The following is a 21,112-nucleotide window of genomic DNA, read 5'->3' as shown; positions in this document are numbered from 1 at the left end:
TAAATAGGAGGTAGTATAATCTACTTAAAATCTTTCTTCATACTTAAATTACTTTTGCAAAACGTGATTTTGTCTATTGATTGATTTTGAAGAACAGATCCTAAATCTTGTTTGCCACATTAATTATTACACACCTACAGAAGAACCCATGCAATTTCAAAATACTACTTACTAAATTTTGCAAATTCCTCTGAAAAAATATGAGAGAACATATTGATTCGATCTATAAACATCATATATATTGTACTCCTCAATCGATATTGGAAACAAGTAAGTATATAGTAGTAACAAAGACATACTACTATTTTTTTAAATACAAATATCATGTTAATGTTTTCAACATAAATAGTAAACTGTACCAGCTATATATACTAGTGTACTTTGATTATTTTTATATGCAACTATACATATTACCTCTATTACCTCAAGGCTTAGATAGATATGACTCCTTCGTCTTTGTCTTAGTATAATCGAGTTATATTCTCATTTTAGTGGTCTCAATAATGTATTTGAATAATTTTCCTTTAAGACAAATAGTAATATTTTAATATTTTTAATTTAATTTATTTTTCTATTAACTTATACAACACTCAATTTTTAATTTTCGTAGAAAAATATATTCGACTAGGATCGAATTGTTTATTTTAAAAATTTATTATTGCATACAAATTTTTGAAAAGAAGTTTATTGGGCTGGGTTGTCATTTCAGGATAATCTAAATTTTCTCTAACCGTTTGGACCTAGTGTTTGTTCTCATGAATTATTCCAAATATTTGCCGCTTTCATTAACATAAACAAACACATTTTAAAGAATCAGATTCTGCCTATTGTCTAAGATACCCCATGAAAAATAAACTATCGATAGTAAATAACTACGATTTTAATTATATCGAACATGTTAAATATGTAAGTAAGTAGTATATACCTAAGTGATGTAGGAAAAAAAATAAAAAACGACAAGGTAAAAGAACCAAAAATAATTTCTCCACGTATATAAAACCCTATGTCCCATCGACCTAGAAAGAAAAAGAATAGACTATGGAGCCATCTTATGTCTAGCTACAGACTGTTTCAACACAAATTAATGGATTTATCTATGATTCTTTATTCAATTTTAACTAATTTTACTGTTTTACTCTTATAGTGATAAAATACAGGTTTGTATATAAATTTAATGATTTTAATACTAGTAATTAGTGTACAACTTAAGTTTAAATTTTGAAAAAAAAACGAGGCACAAATGAGGCTAATGGAGAAAAAAAAACAAAAAATAAGGTCAAGGGTATATAAGTCGTTTTAGTTTGTCTATTAACTCTTTATTTAATCTTGTGTGGGTAGCCATAATGTGACATTTAGCACCACTCTATTTGCTCGATTGTTCTCTCTCATTGACATTGTCACGCCACAAACAAGTAATTAAGGATTGTATATGACTCGAGAGGAATCGATTAGTATGAACTTGATTTCTAGGTTAACGGATTTAGAATAAAGGGAGTCAATTTAACCTTAAAAAAAGTATGCCAATGAACAATCTAAATAGTAACTTGGCAAACCGAACTCCTACTAACTTTTAGCAAGCCTAGACAAATATTTTTGTGACATTAAATTTGCAATCTTGATGAATATAGAGAAGTGAAAAAAGCCAAGCAATGCATTTGAATTTCTATACTACTACATCACTATAACTGGTGTGACACCCTACTGCAATGAGGCATGAGTGCCTTGGATGATGTCGCAAGACCAGCCTTGGAGGCGCAAGGCTCGGTAAACGACGACGCCGGCGATTGCTCCAACCGTCGGGGCTACAAGATACACCCATAATCTATCAAATCTCCATGTAACAAGTGCTGGTCCTAGTGATCTTGCTGGGTTCATTGATCCTCCTGAGACAGGCCTATGCAATAAATTAGTCCAAATTTTTTGTACTTGTCAAACTTCATGATTTTTCCAACTAGAGTTAAAGATGTTATACCCCGAGACAAGGACTCCCAAACATATAGCCCCTCCAGCAACAAATCCAGACACATATTTGAGCTGCAAAAATGGCTTGTTAGGACAAAATCCCAAGAAATAAATGACAATGTTGGCCTTACAGATTGCAGTTCATTGAACAATGAAGTAGTCATGAAGAGCACGATGAACGTCGCGACAAGCTCCACCAAGAAGGCGTCGATCCACCCCCGACGGGCTGGCGTCGTCAGCATCAGCTCTGGCTTGATGTCGTACACGAACTGCCCAGCATACGTCGCCAAAACGGACCCCCCTACTTGTGCAATAACATAAAACGGAACCTTAAAACACACAAACATTATACATCAAGTTAGTTATTCTTATGATATTTTAGTCTTACCTTATCATCATATCATGTTACGTACCAAAACAAGAGAACTCATCCCAAAAAAACAGACTATCAGAATAAAGGCAGAGAAAGTTCATTTGGTATTATAATTAAACCTAACATCTGTTGTCTTACACAACCGACGTGGGACAAGTTTCCTTGCACTGGCAAGTGAAGTTCGCGTTAACCTTAGACCAAGGGAAGGGGCCGGCCGTTGCAAAAGCGATGGTGACGGCAGGGTTGATATGAGCCCCGGAAATGGGGCCTATCGAGAAGACGATCACCACCACAGTAAGACCTGCGGTCGCTGCATATTCCATAAGCCCCGTTTGAATCCCCATCGAATGCAGGTTTCCGATTATCCCACAAATGCAGAACATCAACACAAACGTCCCCACAGCCTCTGCTGCCACCTGCAGTAAATATAGTAGTATAACTTAGCTAACTGTTTTTACACGGTACAAAACACTCAAGCCAAAAAGATGACGACGAGCTTTTACCATACGGACAACAAGGCTGAGATTTGTGGGAGCATCGGATGAAGGCATTTTTTATTATCTAAATTGGAGTTGGGGGCGAAGGTGATCGGATCTACAACATATTTTTTTTTCTAGATTTAGGGAGATTGAAGTTTTGGTGTGGATCAGTTTTTTTGTTGATACATTGTATTTGTTAGGATTTTAACTCAGAAAAATGGCACGCAATTCTTGTGTTGCTCCCATAATATAACTTTTCCCCTCTAAAAATGACTCATGCTTCTTGAATGTCACATTTAAACAAAACCAACCTTCTAAGTTCTAACTGCTCCTTATCGTTCACCAACTCGGGTGGCGGTTTAGGTCGATGACGAATCCAAAAGACAACTCCTCGTGCGATTGACACGATGAAGATATTAGTCGAAAATGTTAGAAGGCAAAAACAATGCGATGGGATCAATCAACACCTCCGACTCCACTTGATCTGCCATTGGTTTAGATATCGTAACGTCGCCTCCGAATCCCGACGTGTGTTGGCCTGGCCTAATTAATCATCTTGTAGCTACATATACCTATGAACTTGAAATGTAAAATTCAAAACTTGTGATTTGAAAGACATAATTCACACACTAGTGATTATGACCCCATTTCATATAACAAAACTCTAGATCTCCCATGATTTCCTCTAGCTACTCCAAAACTCCAGATAGTTGTTACATACTACATCAAGAATACATGTAACATCACACAAAAGAAGGAAACCTATAAATGTAAAATTGAAAACCTCACAAGATTAGAACTACAATCCATAACTATGCAAATCATTAGACCAAAAATGAGTCCCCTCTCCTAAACAAAGCATCACAAGATCTCCCTATCCATTGAAGATGTTTCAAAATCAGAGCACTTGTTCTCTTCCAAAACAAGATCAACAATTGGAACATTCTCCATATGTTTTGAACCAAAACACACTTCAAATGGAGCCACGGGTGGCACTAGACTCAGATACATGGAGATTGCAGCACTAACATAGGACTCAACAAGTGGGACATTTTGCGTGTGTGACATTTGCGAATTATATTTCTGAAATTATATTAATATTAGACGAATTATATTTCTGAAATTCATTATTTATTCTGGTAAAGAAAACTAGTGGGACATTTGCGATATTTTCCATGAATACCATCTCTGTTATCACGGTTTTCACATGATTATGTCATGTTAAGTTGTAAACGCTTATTTTGTCGAAAATAGGACGGATGTAAATTACTATAGTTGTAAAAATTAACATATTTTGTGATTTATAATTCAATTTTTGAATTTCTTAAAAAATTAAAAATATTTGATGAACTACTGTGCGAGAGATAAATAATTACTACTGCAATACTCCACTAATATAATTTTAATTAATATTTTTTTTATATTTAAAATTTAATTTTATAAAATTAAATCTAATATTGAAATAAAGAAACAAAGTGAAGGATGACGAAAGGGAAGAAGAATGATAATTTTGAAATAATATCATATTTAATACGTCACTGAAAGAATATCAGATTTAAAATGTTAAAAGTATAAAAAGACCAAATTGCTCAAACCCTCAAAATGGTATTTTCGTATCAAAAAATGGCAAAATGACCAATTTCGAGATAAACCCTTAGTCTAGGGATATCTGACGATATTTTTAAAGTCCAGGGACTATGGGCGAGATAAACCCATAGTCCAGAGACCATTTTTGTAGTTCACTCTTGAATTAATTCAATTTCAAACAATTTGAATGAAGACCACGTAAAATTATGTTTCGTTTTGAAAAGATTTTTTTATATCTAACTACCAAGTTTAATTCATTAAATGTTTGAAAAAATTAGGTTGCTTAATACACCCTCATTCTTTATATAATAGTCTCAATTTTTTTAAATTTTGATTCATATCATAAAATTAGTCTACTTCTATTTTTGACAAGTTGTAGTACTTTATTGAATATCGGGTATAGCCGATCAAGTGTTGGATTACTTGATACCCAGGTACTTTTTTTTCAATAACTGCATCCATCATATTTCCCTGATTATGTCGGTGATGATTTAGCGAATTTTTGATGGGAATAAATGCAAGTAATAAATGAAGATCACAACACTGAAAATTACGTGGTTCGATTTACTGAGGTAAATCTACGTCCACGGGAAGAATAGAGGGCAAATTTGTATTGCTTGATCTAGCTTACAGATTACAATACTGATTTGCTATATGAGATTCAGGATCTAGAGAACTTAACCCTGGTCTATCTGATCTAAGTTCTATTTATACATTCGAACTAAGATCGTGGTTTGCAGCCCTGGTAGGGGGGTTGATAACTGCTTAATACCACTAAATAGATCGTGGGAGTAATGGAGGTCGTGGAGATCCTGCATGGGTCCACTATCTCCTTGTTCGGTCGAATACTGAGACCGAACTGCTGAACTTTGCCGATCAGCTTTTGCCGATCTGAGAGTTGAGCTCGATTGGTCGGCTTTTACCGAGCTATAGGCTGTGACCGAACTCTTTGGTTGTGCCGAACTGATACTCTTTCTTGGGTTTTGGGCTGATGGGCCGTCACTGCTATTGGGCTCGCAATTATTGTTTAGTTGTTTAGTTCGTATCCCATCACCACCCCCCCCGAAAAGCGAAGTGAATCACTTCGGCATTTTGGATAAGTGTAAGGGGGAGGCTGACGTCAGGGGACGTGCTCTGCACGTGTCTGCATTAAATGTGACAGCAAATCCGGCCAGAGAATCCAGAAAAAGTAGAATTTGAAACGGTGCGACGAATTTGAAACGCCTCTGCGAATCTGATAAATATTTCCTTTCTTCATCATTGGAAAACTTTTGCGATTATTTCTTCTGCATTCTCTCTCTTTTTCGTAAAATTTTCTTCCGCTTCTTCAAGAATTTCTTCAGAGACTTTCGACCATCAAAGAGTAAGAATCATGTCTTCTTCTTCTGAAACTGTTTCTGAATCAGGTAGTGGTAGGAAGGGGGGTAAGGGATCTTCTGGCCGGAAAAAGTCCGGGGAGAAGACGGTAGAATATTTTCACAGCATTTTGAGTAAGGATACTGTGATATCCTTACACACAAAATATTTTCTTCCTGGGGGGTTAGTGGTGATTCCCGACGACACTCATAGGGCTAACTCGCCGCCGGAGGGTTATGCCACCGTTTACGAAGCCTGCTTAGAATGCGGGCTTCGTTTCCCTCTTCCCCCCGCCTTTGTAGAGCTTCTTGATTTTTTCCAACTTCCTTTAGGTCAGGTGACTCCAAATTCTTGGAGGCACTTATCGGCCTTTGCTGCCGAGCTGCGTAGACTAGAAAAGGATCTGTCTCTGAGGGCAATCCTTAATTTCTTTCAGTTTAAGAGAAAGGGATCCTGGTTTTACTTGATCCCTTTACAGCCCTTTAGAGCCTTCTGTAAAACCAAATGGCCGATGTGGAAAAATCGCTTCTTTTTTTACAATAGGACAGCGGCTCCGGACTTTTCCTGGAGAGGGCTGAAGTCCGTAATTCCTCATCCTCGGGTAGAACCGTTGGACGAGCTCGAGGGCGGGCTCAATAAGATTCCCATGATTAGGAAACAGTATTTGGAATCTGAGCTCGTCAAGGGTGACTTCGTGTTCGACTCCTCGTCTTCGGACGAAGAGACTGAGGGTGAGGATTTCTTTTTTATGCTTTACTGCTTTAGCGGCGAAAACTAACTTTGTTTTCTTGCTTTTTGGTAGTGAACATGCTAATCAAGCTTGGTCGCAAATCCTCCGAATCAAAGGAGCCGGAGAAACAGAAAACCACCAGCTCGGCGTCTGATGCCGAGAAGAATCCGAAGAGGCAGAAGACCTCTTCGAGTCAGTCTTCGGATCCAAAAAAGCCGGGATCGACCTCGGCAAGGGGGAAGGCGAAGACTCAGAAACCCCCAAAAGCGCCAGAGAGAGACATTGTCCAGGGGGGTTATGGATCAGGAGTGGTTACGGCCACTTCGGAACATATCTCTGAGCCCTTTTTATGGCCAAAGGACTTTGTAGAGGTGAATTTTCTTCTTGATTTTCTGGCTTTGCTTCTTTCCTATATTTTTTTTTTGTGGCCCCTCTGTTGACTTTTTCCTTTTTTCATTTTCAGAGGAACAATATGCTCTGCAAACTCGTCACAGTTGAACTCTCTAAAGCGTCCAGCGATTATGATGAGATGCAGAGGAATTTGAATGCTGCTCGTCACCAGGCCGAACAGGCTCGGGCAGACTTTGAGAGGGCAAGGGCCGCTATGATCTCGGCTCAGGATGAAGCCCAGCGTGCCAAAGACCAGCTCATCATCCAGAGAGAGCGGTCGAAACAGAGGGAGGCGGCTGCCGTGGTTGCTCAGGGGGAGGCTCTCCGTGTTTACACGGAGAAACTCTTTTTGAGCAATCAATTTTCGGCCCTTATCGGTGATCTGCTGAAATTGATGACCGATAATGTTGAGCAGGAACCCGAAGTCGTCTTGCCGCTGTATGGCCGAGAGATTGCAGCGCGTCTCCAGAGTCTGCCGCTCCTTGAGGAGCTTGCGTCTTCATCGGTCCTGCTTTCTGTTGAACGAGTCCGTAATTGCCGTGCTGACCGTGACGAGAACATGGAGGCCATCTTTGCCTCCTTGGGGCCTGTTTCACCCGCTTCAATTTTCAAAGAAGAGGGTGAGCAGGAAAATGAGGCCGGCAAGGAGACCGAGCAGAAGGATCAGCAGACCGGCGACGGGCACGCCGAGCAAGAGGTGCAGCAGATCGGCGATGGGGGCGCCGAGCAGGAGGGAGGGAGGAGGGAGGCCGAGGCTGAGACCGAGGTCGACAAGGAGAAAGAAGCTGAAACCCACAGGGAAGCCGGAGACGAAACTGGCGGAGTATGATTTCGTCTCCCTTCTCTTAGTTTAGTTTCTTTCTTTCTATTTGTAAAATGGCCTTGAAGCCCTCCTTGTGTAAATTTTTTCTTGTGAATGAAAAAAATTCTTCTTTCTACACTCGTGTCTTCCTTATAGCTTTTCTTAATCTCTTTTACTCCTATTGTGGTTTACTGCCTGCTCGGTAAACTGAAATGCCGAACTGACATAGCTGCTTCGTATTCTTAACTCTAAGGAGCTGGAGGTACTTCACTGGAAGCGGCTATACTCTTTGGCTTTAAATGAAGCTGAGAAAAAAGCTATAGATGACCAGATGAAGTATGATGAACTCTTGGCTCGTTTAGTGGAGCTGGAGTCCAACAATAAGGACTTAGAGTGCATAAAGAAAGATCTGGAGGCCGAGCTGAATACTGTCATCGCTGAGAGGACTGCATATGAAGATTTCATCTGCGGGCGCGGGGGAATGACTATATCTGAAGTTCAGAATCAAGTTGATGAACTGTGGGAGAAGCTTCATGTACTCCGGAAGAACAATGTGCTGGAGAGCTCGGCTTGCCAACAAGTTGTGAAATCATTGCGGCGCTTGGCTTCTCTGTACGACATCATTCTTTCCCGGCGTCCCTCAATCGAGAGATTCCTTAGCCGTTTCCCGCTAACAGATGCTCACACTCCAACTCAAACCTCTAATCCACTTACTCAAAATTCTACTCCAAATCAGCAACGGACTCAGGAGCAACCGGAAACGTCAAGACAAGAACGCCCTGAAGTTCGTAGAGGAGTTGTGAATATGAGTGAGCAAGATCAGCGAATGCTTCGTGAAGAGACTCTTCGCCGCCGAGGTGCTAGAACTTCCCGGACTCAGGGAAGAGGCGGTAGGTCGATCAGAGCATCTCGTCCACCTACTTATTCTTCAACTGCTCGGAACGCCCGAACTCAGCATCATGAGGATTTTTCGGATAGGTGGCTCAACTTTAGCAATCGTAGACAGTAGAATAGTCCTTTGTAATGGTGTAACGCATTCTCGTAGGGCAGCGGAATTGTATGCCCAACAAGACTTAGTAAATGAAATTTTTTCATTTCGCTTCTATCACTGCGTATTTACAGTTCAGCGATTTTTTATTTCATTTATTGTACTCGTCCTCGGTCTTATGAAGTAAACTCTTCTTTGACCGGACTTAGTTAGTGTCCTTATTTGGCGAGTTTTATCGCTTGGATTGGACTTTCCCTAGTTAACCGGAGTGGTTTTCGGCTTATTGCAGTTCGTTTCAGACGAATTGCTTGTTTCTTAAGCTGAATTGTGGAATCTTGTATCTTCCTTAGAAGCTTGGACTCACAATTGTCTTTAATACATGATCTAAAAAAAAGGGGATCAGCCTTTAAGGAACAATATACCTCAGTAACATTTATAAGAGACAAAACGCACATAGAGAGACAAATAAAAAGGACGAAAAAGATTTTAATCTTTTAAAAAACGACAAGTATAAAGAACAATAAAAATATGAAAGCACATAACCCTAGGACCGAACTAGACACAAGACTGACCGGACCTTGTCTCTTACAAATAGAACTTCTTGAGGTTGGAAATATGCATGTTCGGGGTACTTGTTCTCCTGACATGTGAGTTAATTTATAAGACCCTTTTCCCAGGACTTCTGACACCCGATACGGACCTTCCCATGTGGGTTCAAGTTTGCCCAGCTTTTCTGCTCGGCTTACTTCATTGTTTCTCAATACGAGATCTCCCACTTGAAACTGCAGCTTTTTCACCCTTTGGTTATAATACCGGGTTACTTGCTCCTTGTACTTGGCTTCTTTTATGAAGGCCAATTCTCTTCCTTCTTCGGCAAGATCTAGTTCGGCTCTCAGTCCGTCGTCATTCAGTTCTGTTGAGAAATTAAGGGTTCGGGGGCTGGGTATGCCGATCTCAACCGGAATTACGGCTTCAGTGCCGTACACTAGACTGTACGGAGTTTCACCGTTGGAGGTTTTTGGTGTAGTTCGGTAAGACCATAGGACTTGAGGAAGATTTTCTACCCATTGTCCTTTGGCTTGTTCTAACCGAGTTTTTAATCCTTTCACCAAAGTACGGTTTGTTACTTCCGTTTGTCCGTTTGCTTGTGGGTGAGAGACTGAAGTGAACCGCTGTTGAATATTCAACTCTTGGCACCAATTCTTGAATGTTTTGTCAGTAAACTGAGTCCCATTATCTGAAATGAGGATATGGGGTATGCCAAATCGGCAAACTATGTTCTTCCAGACAAAATCTAATGCCTTTGAGCTTGTTATCGTAGCTAATGGTTCAGCCTCCACCCACTTTGTGAAGTAATCCACGGCAACGATCAAGAATTTCATTTGCCGGGGAGCTTGTGGTAGTGGTCCTACTATGTCTATGCCCCATTGCATAAAAGGCCAAGGGCTTTGCATAGCACATAGATCAGTCTGCGGCGTCCTTGGGATATTTGCATGGATTTGGCATTTCGTACATTTCTTAACTAGTTGTACTGCTTCTTGTACCAAAGTTGGCCAATAATATCCCCATCTCAGAACTTTTTTAGCTAATGCTCTAGCTCCGATGTGGCTACCGCAAGATTCTTCATGAACTTCTCTAAGGATGTAATCCGTCTCTTCTGGTCCTACACATCGCAATAACGGTTGAAGGTAGGACTTTCTATATAGGACTCCTTCATGAAGTTCATACCGACGTGCTCGGCATGTGATTTTCCTTGCTTCTCTCTTATCCTCGGGCAGTTGTCCTTGATCTAGATACTTTAATATTGGCGTCATCCAGTTTGGTGAACTGGTTACCTAGTGTACTTCAGCTTCATCAATGCTTCTGTGCGGTAATTCCTCCACCTTTGAGCTCGGATATGAGGCCAACTTACTTAAAGTATCTGCTCGGCTAATTCCCGCTCTGGGAATGCGGATTATCCGAAAATAAGAGAAATTTCGGCTAATACTTTGCGCTTTGTCCAAGTATTTTTTCATCCTTTCACCACGGGCTTCACTTGTACCCAGCATGTGATTCACTATGACTTGTGAATCACAATGAATTTTGAGAGATTTGACAAGTAGACGTTGCGCTAACTGAAGTCCGGCAAGAAGGGCTTCGTATTCGGCTTCGTTATTAGTGGTTGGGAATAAGAACCGAAGTGAATAAGTTACTTCGTGTCCGTCGGGAGCGATAAGTAGAATACCAGCTCCACTTCCTGTCTTATTCGAAGCTCCATCTACGAATCCAATCCAACAGTCCGGCGGCTCTACTTCGGGTTTCTGGGGCTGTGTTAGTTCATCATTGGTAGGATTTTTCTGTTCGGCAATAATAGGGATTGCCTGATCGAACTTTGCCTCTACAAGAAAATCTGCCAAGGCTTGTCCCTTGATGGCTTTCCGAGGTAGATATTCTATTGAATGTTCTCCCAACTCTATGGCCCACTTGGCAATTCTGCCTGATGCTTCTGGCTTAGTCAAAACTTGCCGAAGTGGAAGATCGGTTAAGACGCATACTTTGTGAGCATAGAAATATGGCCGCAGTCTCCTTGCTGCATTTACTAATGCCAGAGCAATTTTTTCCAGAGGTTGATACCTTGTTTCGGGACCTCTTAATGCTCGGCTTGTAAAGTAGATAGGACGCTGTTTTAGGCCTTCTTCTCGTACAAGCACCGCGCTAATGGTTTGATCTGATGCTGCTAAATATAAGAATATCACTTCGGCATCTGTTGGAGCAGAGAGAGTAGGAAGTTCGGTTAAATAACTTTTGAGTTCGTCAAAAGCCTTTTTCTGTTCGGCTCCCCACTCAAACTTTGGTGCCTTCTTCAAAACATTGAAGAATGGCATTTGCTTTTCGGCTGCTTGGGAAAGGAATCTATTCAGTGCGGCTAGACATCCAGTTAGCCTTTGCACATCATGTATGGACTTCGGCATTGCCATGTTCTGAACAACTTGAACCTTTAGGGGATTTGCCTTGAGTCCTTCCTTTGAAACCCAACAACCCAGAAATTTTCCCGAATCTACCAAAAAGGTACATTTTTGGGGATTGAGTTTGAGGTTGGCTTTTTTGAGCGCGTCGAGAGTGGATTTGAGATTGTTTTCGTACTCCGAAGTGCTTCTGCATTTAACAACTATGTCGTCAACATATACTTCAACCTCTTTTCCGATCAGGTGCCGAAATAGCTTATCTACCATCCTTTGATATGTGGCTCCGGCATTCTTTAAACCAAATGGCATCTTTTTATAAGCAAAAATACCGAAGTCAGTAATGAAAGCCGTTTTTGAAGCATCATTCTCATCCATTAAAACTTGGTGGTATCCTTTATACAAATCAAGAAAACAGAAAATTTCGAAGCCTATCAGAGCTTCTACTTTTTTATCTATGTTGGGAAGGGGGTAGCAATCTTTAGGACAGTGCTTATTTAGATCCGTAAAATCTATGCACATCCGCCATCCTCATTCTTTTTTCTTGATCATCACAGGATTGGCCACCCAAGAAGGGTATTTTACTTCAAATAATACATCCGCTTTCAGTAATTGGCGGACTTCGTCATGGATGACTTGATTTCTTTCTGCCGCAAAGAGTCTTTGCTTCTGTTTTATAGGCCGGACTGAAGGATCAATATTTAACCGATGTGTAATTACCTCGGGAGACACTCCAGTCATGTCCAACGGAGACCACGCAAAGACATCTTTGTACTCTTTGAGGAGCTGGATGGTCTTTTCCCGGAGTAGAGGTGTTCCCGCGAAACCGATCTTGACCGTTCTGGATGGATCATCTTCGTATAACTGAACTTTCATCGAGTTCGGCTCCGGTGTGACTTCGTTCATTTCGCCTGCCTCTGACTCCGGCTGCTGTGATTGCTATGCTTGATGGTGCCGATCTGATTGTTCGGCACTTTTAAGCGCAATCTGCAACATTCTTTTGCTCTCTTTTGATCACCTCGGATGACTGCTATCCCTCCTTTAGTGGGGATCTTGATTGTGAGGTGATAAGTAGAGCAAATGGCCCGAACTGTGTTGAGCCAGTCTCTTCCCAGTATAATGTTATACGGGGATCGAGCTTTTACCACAAAAAACTCGATCACCGTACTGGAGCTAGTAGGCGCTCTTCCTACCGTAATCGGAAGGCTGATAATACCTTCAGGGCGGGTGTCCTCCTGGGCGAAACTTTTCAGAGGAAGTGGGGCCGGACTGAGCCGAGCTGGATCCACTTCCAGTTTATCAAAACATTCTTTAAAAAGAATGCTAACCGACGCTCCTGTATCCACAAACACTCTGTGGATCAGTTTGTTTGCCACTCCAGCTTGAATGACAATAGCGTCTTGATGAGGAGAAATGGCCGGGACGGGATCTGCATCTGAAAATGTAATTACTTCCTCCTTCTTCAGCCTTTTATGTGTTGGCTCCTCTCGATTGAAGCCTCTGCGCTCTGATTTTAGAGACGATTTAGTCTTCCCGGCTGGGAGAGCGTCAATAGTCTGGATTACTCCATCATATTGCGGCTCGTCATCGTCTTCGGGATCCTGTTGCCTTTTAGGATCCTGAGGAGCGCAGTTCGCACTTCTCTGTTTCTTATTCTTTTTCGGCGGCTTGCTTTGGTATTTTTTTAACGTCCCTGCTTTCACAAGAACATCAATATCTGCTGCCAAATTTCGGCACTCCTCGGTATCGTGACCGTGGTCTTGATGGAAGGAGCAATATTTATCCTGACTTCGGCGCGTGGCCGATTTCGTCATCGGCTTTGGTTTTTCGAACATATCAGAATGCAGTTCGAAAATTTCCGCTCTCGACTTGTTCAATGGTACGAACTGAGCGGGTGGTTTCTCAGGATTGAGACGTGGTCCCAATCTGTCTTGTACCGGTGCCCTTTGAATTCTTTCAAAAGGAGTTCGGCGAGGATGTCCCTGATCGCTATGATCGGGCTTCCTCTTGTCTCCTCTGGAAGAGCTGTCTAAAGACCGTTTTCGACGGTCTGCCTCATCAGCACGAGAAAACTGGTCCGCAATGTCCCACATCTCTTGAGCTGTTTGCGGACTGCATTCAACGAGCTTTCTGTAGAGAGCTCCTGGCAGAATTCCATTTTGGAATGCCGAAATGACAAGTAGATCATTGAGATCATCTACTTGTAGGCATTCCTTGTGGAATCTTGTCATGAAGTCGCTAATCTTTTCATCACGACCTTGACGTATAGAAAGCAGCTGAGCCGAAGTGATTCGGATTTCAGCTTTCTGGAAGAACCTCCTATGAAAAGCATCCATTAGATCTCTGTAAGATCTAATGCTGCCTTGAGGGAGGCTATCAAACCACCTTCTTGCGTTCCCGATGAGCAGCTCGGGAAACAGCTTACACATATGAACCTCATTGAGACCTTGGTTCGCCATATTATACTGATAGCGTCCCAGGAAATCATGAGGATCCACTAACCCGTCATAAGTCACTGACGGAGTTCGGTAATTCTGTGGCAACGGAGTTCTGGTGATATCATCCGAAAATGGAGTCTTCAGCGCTCCATACATAGCGAATCCGACATCTCTACGGTATGGTGGAGATGGAGTTCTCCTGTGATTTCGGTAACAAGGAGGAGAAGGAACATATCGGTGGTGAGGATTCTTTCTCCTGGAAGATACGACACTACTGCGGTAGTGACTTTCATGTCTGGAGGGGGAGGGAGAATCCGCCGTTTTCTTCTCCGGCTTCTGGCTCTTTTGCAGGAATGTTAAGAACTCATCCTGCTTCTCAGCCAAGAACAACTTGACAGCCTCATTCAAATCGAGCTGCTGGGGAGGCTCGGTGCGATGACTTTTTGAGTGGTTTGTTCTTTCACCGTGAGAACTGGAGGCAGACTTCTCCAGAGGCTGTTTTCCAGACCTACGGGCTGGACTAGCTTCCTCACGTTCATCACGGACGGAAGTATGGGTATTATGTGATCTGGTACGCATTTTTTGGTGGAAGAGGATCAAAAACTCGCTTTTATCACAGTTTTGGTTTTCTGTGTTCCCACAGACGGCGCCAGTGATGATTTAGCGAATTTTTGATGGGAATAAATGCAAGTAATAAATGAAGATCACAACACTGAAAATTACGTGGTTCGATTTACTGAGGTAAATCTACGTCCACGGGAAGAATAGAGGGCAAATTTGTATTGCTTGATCTAGCTTACAGATTACAATACTGATTTGCTATATGAGATTCAGGATCTAGAGAACTTAACCCTGGTCTATCTGATCTAAGTTCTATTTATACATTCGAACTAAGATCGTGGTTTGCAGCCCTGGTAGGGGGGTTGATAACTGCTTAATACCACTAAATAGATCGTGGGTGTAATGGAGGTCGTGGAGATCCTGCATGGGTCCACTATCTCCTTGTTCGGTCGAATACTGAGACCGAACTGCTGAACTTTGCCGATCAGCTTTTGCCGATCTGAGAGTTGAGCTCGATTGGTCGGCTTTTACCGAGCTATAGGCTGTGACCGAACTCTTTGGTTGTGCCGAACTGATACTCTTTCTTGGGTTTTGGGCTGATGGGCCGTCACTGCTATTGGGCTCGCAATTATTGTTTAGTTGTTTAGTTCGTATCCCATCAGTCGGATAGCGGATACTTATTATTTGTCAACTGTACAAGGGATTATCATTTTTGATTGACAACATATACATGGAATAGTTTTAACATACGACGAAGATATGCCTAATAAGACCATCTCCAACCATTTACACCATACTCAAATTCATTTTTGAGTATACGTCACACCAAAAGTAATTTTATTCCAATCATTTACACAAAATTCAAAATTTATACAATTTTTGAGTTTTTGTTTCACAAATTTTTTGCAGTAAAAATGGGTTTGCATTTAGTGTATGGTTGGAGAATATTTCTACACCCAAAACTTATTTTTGGAGTATGGTTGGAGATGGTGTAATACGAGCATATCCACTCCTTTCTTTAATATATTGGATTTCACTAAGATGCACATCACCACATCAGCATATTGTACGTCCTCCATAATACAACTGATTCAGTATGCTGATTTTATACTCCCATCTTTTTAAGTGATGTTCGATTTTATAAATTAGATAATATTGAAAATTGTTATAACGCCACCAATTTTCAAATTACTTAAAAATGGAATCTCAATTAGTTCTTTTACCCATAATTTCAAATTATACTAGAGATTATAAAATGGGTATCGGCTTGGGTTTTGCCATATTAGATTAGTCCAAGTTCCAAGTATACTTATGAAATGGGCTTTGCTTGAATATGGGCTTGGGCTTTTGTGAACTTGAATAATTATGAGGAAAAATATCGACTTGATCTAGATTGAAATTTGAAAGTGTAGCCTCTCCAGCATTGAATGTTGGCATTCTTATTAAAACAAAATTAAATTAATGTAAAATTGAGCCTAACAATCTAATCAAGCAATTAATGAATTAATAGTAGAGCTAAAAATCATCGTTAATATTGAAATAAAAATAAAAGTAGCTGAAAACTGCACAGCGCAATCACCATATATCCAGATACTTGACTTGACTGCTTCACATCACTGCGGATTCTCTGTCTCATAGAAGAAGGAAGAAGACATCTTTTTTCTCATACGAGATTCCCATTATTTCCTTCCATTCAAACTTCAAAGGGTTCGTGATCCGCTCTCAACTCATAGCTTTTAATCTCTACTGTTCATTGCGTCAGTGATTCGAATTCTTCTTTAATTCGACTATTTCAGCCCCTTTTCTTTGAGGGAAAACCAATTCTGCTCTTTCCCTCTCTGTGCGCGATCTCCTTCCTCTGATTTCCGAATGGGGCTCTTTATAGATTGATGATTATTTTGTGATAACACTCTGTTTTGTTGCTGTTGCCCTTAATATGCATTCAAACCCCATTTTCTCATCACATTTACGCTTCTGTATGTGTGTGTGCATATAGCTTTATTGTGTCATTGTTTAATTTCTTAAGCATTAGCTTTATTAGCCGATAATTTGATCAAACTATCGAATAACGAGATAGAGCCTTTTCGGATTAAATTTTGAAACGGAAGGAGGTTGAGTTTTAGATGGAATATGATAAAATCTTTAATCTCCGATGCAACACAGGTTCATCTCGGAAGGCGACAAAAGTACTGCAGAAATTTCCTTACTAGCAATGGCTGGTGATGCATATAAGGAACATGTTGCAGGACTATTGAAAGTCATCCGAGCTTCGAAAATTGTCAAAGAGGACAGCATTCCTTGCCTAATTGAAGATGTATTCGCATCTGAGATCGTTTAATGATGTTTTGTTTCCAACTAGTCTGATTTTTTCTACCTCTCGTGCAGGGCCTTTTCTTAGGATCTCTTGGAGCTGCCAATAATAAAACTGCTCTGAAAGCGTTGAACGTCACACACATATTGACCGTCGCCCATTCGCTGATCCCTTCTCACCCTAACGATTTTGTTTACAAAATTATCCAAGGCAGGTTTTCCAAGATGATTTTGCGCTTTTCATTTTTCACTGCTTGGTTTATTTTGAAATCAGTTGTGTTGTGTGATTGTGAATCTGTGGATTTTCCATCACAGTGGAGAGAACTTTGATGTTACAAACATAAGATCAATGCTTTTATTTCAAGGCATTTGTACTACATATTTTTATTATGTTAAATCAATATGCCCAGATTGTTGCCTGTAAGGTATTCGACTCGAGGAAATAATCGAAATGTCATTTTGATTTGGAACAGTTCGCGACACAGAAGATGCCAAACTATCTCAGTACTTCGACGAGTGTTTTGCATTTATAGATGAAGCTAAGGTGTCAGGAGGTGGTGTACTGGTTCACTGCTTTCTTGGACGATCAAGAAGGTATCTTTTTTGATTTCTAGTTGACAGAAGTGTGTCTTAATAAATGAGCTGATCCGTTAATGGAGATTTGGATTTTGAACTTTAAAAGGCAATTGCGTTAATATGTTACGTATTTTTTTCTGATATGAAACTAATTATCATATACCTGTTGAGATCCATTACATGTCTCTACTCTTTCATAACCAAATAAATAAATTCCTGAGTTTTAGTGTATTGTAGATGTTATTGTGCCGTCGCCCGTCAGTGCCAAAATAAACAATGTTGTTAATTTCATATGCCAAAGCTTGTTTAATTCCCTTGTGTATTAGCTGTTACGCTATAGAAAATTTCGATACTCTCTGTTGTACAGATTATTCTAAACCATGGCATCATCGAACATGATCATGGTACTATACAGGGTGGCTTGCTTTAGACTCTCAGGAAAGCATCTTAGGTACCTTTCAATAAAACAAAATCTTCAATGCTGGTTACAACATCTAAAGTTTGTTACGATCAGCAACGTTGGCATCTATTTTCTTAAAACACTATCTCTGTAAAGCAGGCACATATCTTTATAACTTCAGTAAACATGTAATTAGCTGAAATACTTTCAAACTAAAATCAAGACATTATGATTCAGAAAGAAAACTATGCCACTAAATTATTCTCTCTGCAGATAAATATAAAGAAAACTCAAAGGGTAGGGCAGTTCATCCCTTTGTGTTTGTTTGTTTGTTGTTCTGAATTTGATTTATTGATGTCCAATGCAGTGTTACCGTCGTTGTTGCTTATCTTATGTTTAAACACGGTATGAGCTTATCTGAAGCTGTGGACCACGTGAGGGTGAAAAGACCAATGATGTGTCCCAACCAAGGATTCATTTCACAACTCGAGGAGTATGCGAAATATCTTCAAGGTGATCTCTCCTCTCATATAGTTCTGATAGATATTTAAACAATGTTTAGACAACTTTCAGCATTTCCATTTGCCGGTAGATGCAAAAAACAAGGACAGAGCAGCACACGAGCCTGAAAAGTCGGGTAGCTCAGTATAGTTACAAAGACATCTCCAATGGTTACCGATGTATATATACAGAAGCATTCTTATCGCTCCTTGTTGCCTCTGTTTCCGAAGCAGCGGCAAAGTATAGACATCAAGGCTCGTTCATTTCTCTCTTTTTCCACATGGATTACGATGGACCAAACTCATTCTGTCTGAAGCAGCTCAAACAAGTAGTTGAGCTAATTCTAATCTAATCATGCCTGTATTTAGAATTTTAGCTTCTGTAATAATAACTGTTTCGTGCTCTGTTTATTTCAAATCAAAGTCACCAACAGATTATGCTGTTGTTTTCATTTTGGGTGCTGAAATGAAAATGATAGATTGCATTGTCTAAAGTATTTCGGATCTTTTGCCTTAATCATCTTCAAATAGTGTTCAATTTCTTTCTGCATTTCTAATGTGGCCAACCAAACCGGCCCTAATACTACTAACTATAAATTTAAAAACCCACCTAGCTAGTAATAAAACTAGTACCCAAATTAGTACTACTATAATCTGATGAAGCTAGGTAGCTTGATTATGAAAAGTCTTTTGATGTCTTAGGTTTTGCCACATCAAGAGTCGAATTTTTTTGTACATCCAATATACACGTAGACATGACAATGAATGAATCTAGGTAGGCTTTGGTGTAGAGCGTGGCATGCATGAGAGCACCCATCTTTCATGACTAAACATCCATAGTTTAATCATACCCTCTACCCTTCTTTATTTTATCTCACGCGTACAACGTAATTATCCCAACTTCATAAACGTGATGTATAATACTACTCTACACACATACACACATACATACATACTACACAACCATACACAATTAAAAGTGATACTCCTATATAGAGAGAAGTAAAAGAGAGTGTAAAGAGTAAAATCTCTATAAATTAACCTCACGAGAGTGTAACACATCGCATTTATTGACCAACCCTAGTTGCCATTCCCACCTACACACGACGTCGTACCTATTTAATCTAGCTACCTCTTTCTCTCTATAAATACCCTTAACTTAAACCACATTTTCCAACACACACATTACAAAATCAATCGATCGTGATACATCGTTGTCGTCGAGTTCTTGATCCAATGTCTCACATCGCCGTCGAGAGAAACCGCCGCAAGCAGATGAACGACCACCTCAAAGTCCTACGTTCCTTAACCCCGTGTTTCTACATCAAACGGGTCCGATTTTTCAACATAATCATCTTAACGATATTACAAATATGCCACTGAATACGAGTTTTCGCTCGAGTCAGACAGTCTGACACAAGTTTTTTTGCGTGTGTTTTTAGGGTGATCAAGCCTCGATTATTGGCGGAGTGATCGAGTTCATAAAGGAGTTGCATCAAGTGGTGCAGTCGTTGGAGACGAAGAAGAGGAGGAAGAGCCTGAGCCCCAGCCCGGTGCCCAGCCCTAGGCAGTTCAGGCTCAGTCCTCCTCAGCCAGAAACCCCCTTTTTTGGGGATTTCAAGGAGTTGGGAGCTTGCTGCAACTCACCGGTTGCTGATGTGGAGGCGAAGATCTCGGGCTCCAATGTGATTCTAAGAACTATATCTAAACGAATCCCGGGGCAGATCGTGAGGATCGTTGGTGTCTTGGAGAGGCTTTCCTTTGAGATTCTTCACTTGAACATTAGCACCATGGAAGATACTGTTCTTTACTCCTTTGTCGTCAAGGTATAATTTATGTGTGTCTTTAATTTGATCACACTAATTAAGAAACAATTTTGATCACATGATTGTATAGCTAGGGATACTAATTAAATCCAATAAAAACATATAAAATGTTATTCAAGAATCACAATGCAAAAATGCTTTTGATGTGTGTGTGTGTGTGTGAATTTATAGTAGTTTTTTTGTGATGACAGATAGGGTTGGAGTGCCAAGTGAGTGTGGAGGAGCTAGCATTTGAAGTTCAGCAAAGTTTCTGCTCTCAACAAGTCTACATTAGGGAACATGCACAAATTTTGTCATGAAAAATTAACAAATTAAACTTTTATGTAGTCATCAATGTAACCCTAAACCCTAAAACCTGAACCCTACATATATATATTGAGTTTGTGTGTGTGTGTTAACTAGGTTTCTCCTTATGTATGAAGGGAAAGAAAGTGAGAATATTCACTACATATGTATTGTTACTATCTAAATGTATTACAGTTTTGGGGTTACACGAGATGGAGTACTTGGTTCTTTTCTTGTACATCTTCCTCATTTTTATTAGTACTACATATTAAATTGTGGTATTTATTACGTTATCTCATTCCTTTTCAAGAATTATAAAGATCATTGAATTAGAATGAGCAAGTTTATTATCGAGCTTAAACGAGCGTTGTTAAGGTTATATAACTTATATAAGTTTTCTAAAAATTTATAAAAATATAAATCAAATATCGAATTAATATTTTATTTATTTATTTTTGAGTTAGCGCACGTCTTTACATTAACTGGTCTTACTAATTAAACAAACTTGAGTAACCTTAATTGGGTTTTAAATAGAATAATATGAAAATTACATACACAATCAAATATTTACAAAGTTTATATCATATTACGAACAAATATTTACGAC

At 40.0% G+C, this 21,112-nt stretch overlaps 3 protein-coding genes across 3 annotated transcripts; 2 read left to right on the top strand and 1 right to left on the bottom strand.

The window, feature by feature from the left end:
* Nucleotides 1-1,436: 1,436 nt before the first annotated feature.
* LOC121770091 (probable aquaporin NIP7-1) lies at nt 1,437-3,047 on the bottom strand. The gene is made up of 5 exons (XM_042166898.1): nt 2,839-3,047; nt 2,527-2,751; nt 2,094-2,291; nt 1,973-2,034; nt 1,437-1,894 (listed from the first exon to the last, which is right to left on the bottom strand). The coding sequence occupies exons 1-5, from the start codon at nt 2,884-2,886 to the stop codon at nt 1,699-1,701; spliced, it is 729 nt and encodes a 242-aa protein (XP_042022832.1). The 5' UTR covers nt 2,887-3,047; the 3' UTR covers nt 1,437-1,698.
* Nucleotides 3,048-16,160: 13,113 nt separating this feature from the next.
* On the top strand, nt 16,161-18,891 carry LOC121759446 (dual specificity protein phosphatase 1-like). The gene is made up of 6 exons (XM_042155024.1): nt 16,161-16,315; nt 16,772-16,922; nt 16,994-17,129; nt 17,392-17,512; nt 18,262-18,407; nt 18,487-18,891. The coding sequence occupies exons 2-6, from the start codon at nt 16,821-16,823 to the stop codon at nt 18,543-18,545; spliced, it is 564 nt and encodes a 187-aa protein (XP_042010958.1). The 5' UTR covers nt 16,161-16,315; nt 16,772-16,820; the 3' UTR covers nt 18,546-18,891.
* A 597-nt stretch (nt 18,892-19,488) lies between these two features.
* Nucleotides 19,489-20,743, top strand: LOC121771395 (transcription factor MUTE-like). Its single transcript, XM_042168180.1, has 3 exons — nt 19,489-19,726; nt 19,837-20,220; nt 20,412-20,743. The coding sequence occupies exons 1-3, from the start codon at nt 19,631-19,633 to the stop codon at nt 20,517-20,519; spliced, it is 588 nt and encodes a 195-aa protein (XP_042024114.1). The 5' UTR covers nt 19,489-19,630; the 3' UTR covers nt 20,520-20,743.
* Nucleotides 20,744-21,112: the final 369 nt, after the last annotated feature.

Source organism: Salvia splendens, chromosome 2 (assembly GCF_004379255.2).
Source record: "Salvia splendens isolate huo1 chromosome 2, SspV2, whole genome shotgun sequence".
In the NCBI taxonomy this organism is placed as follows: domain Eukaryota; kingdom Viridiplantae; phylum Streptophyta; class Magnoliopsida; order Lamiales; family Lamiaceae; genus Salvia; species Salvia splendens.
This window is presented reverse-complemented; position numbering and strand designations above follow the sequence as displayed.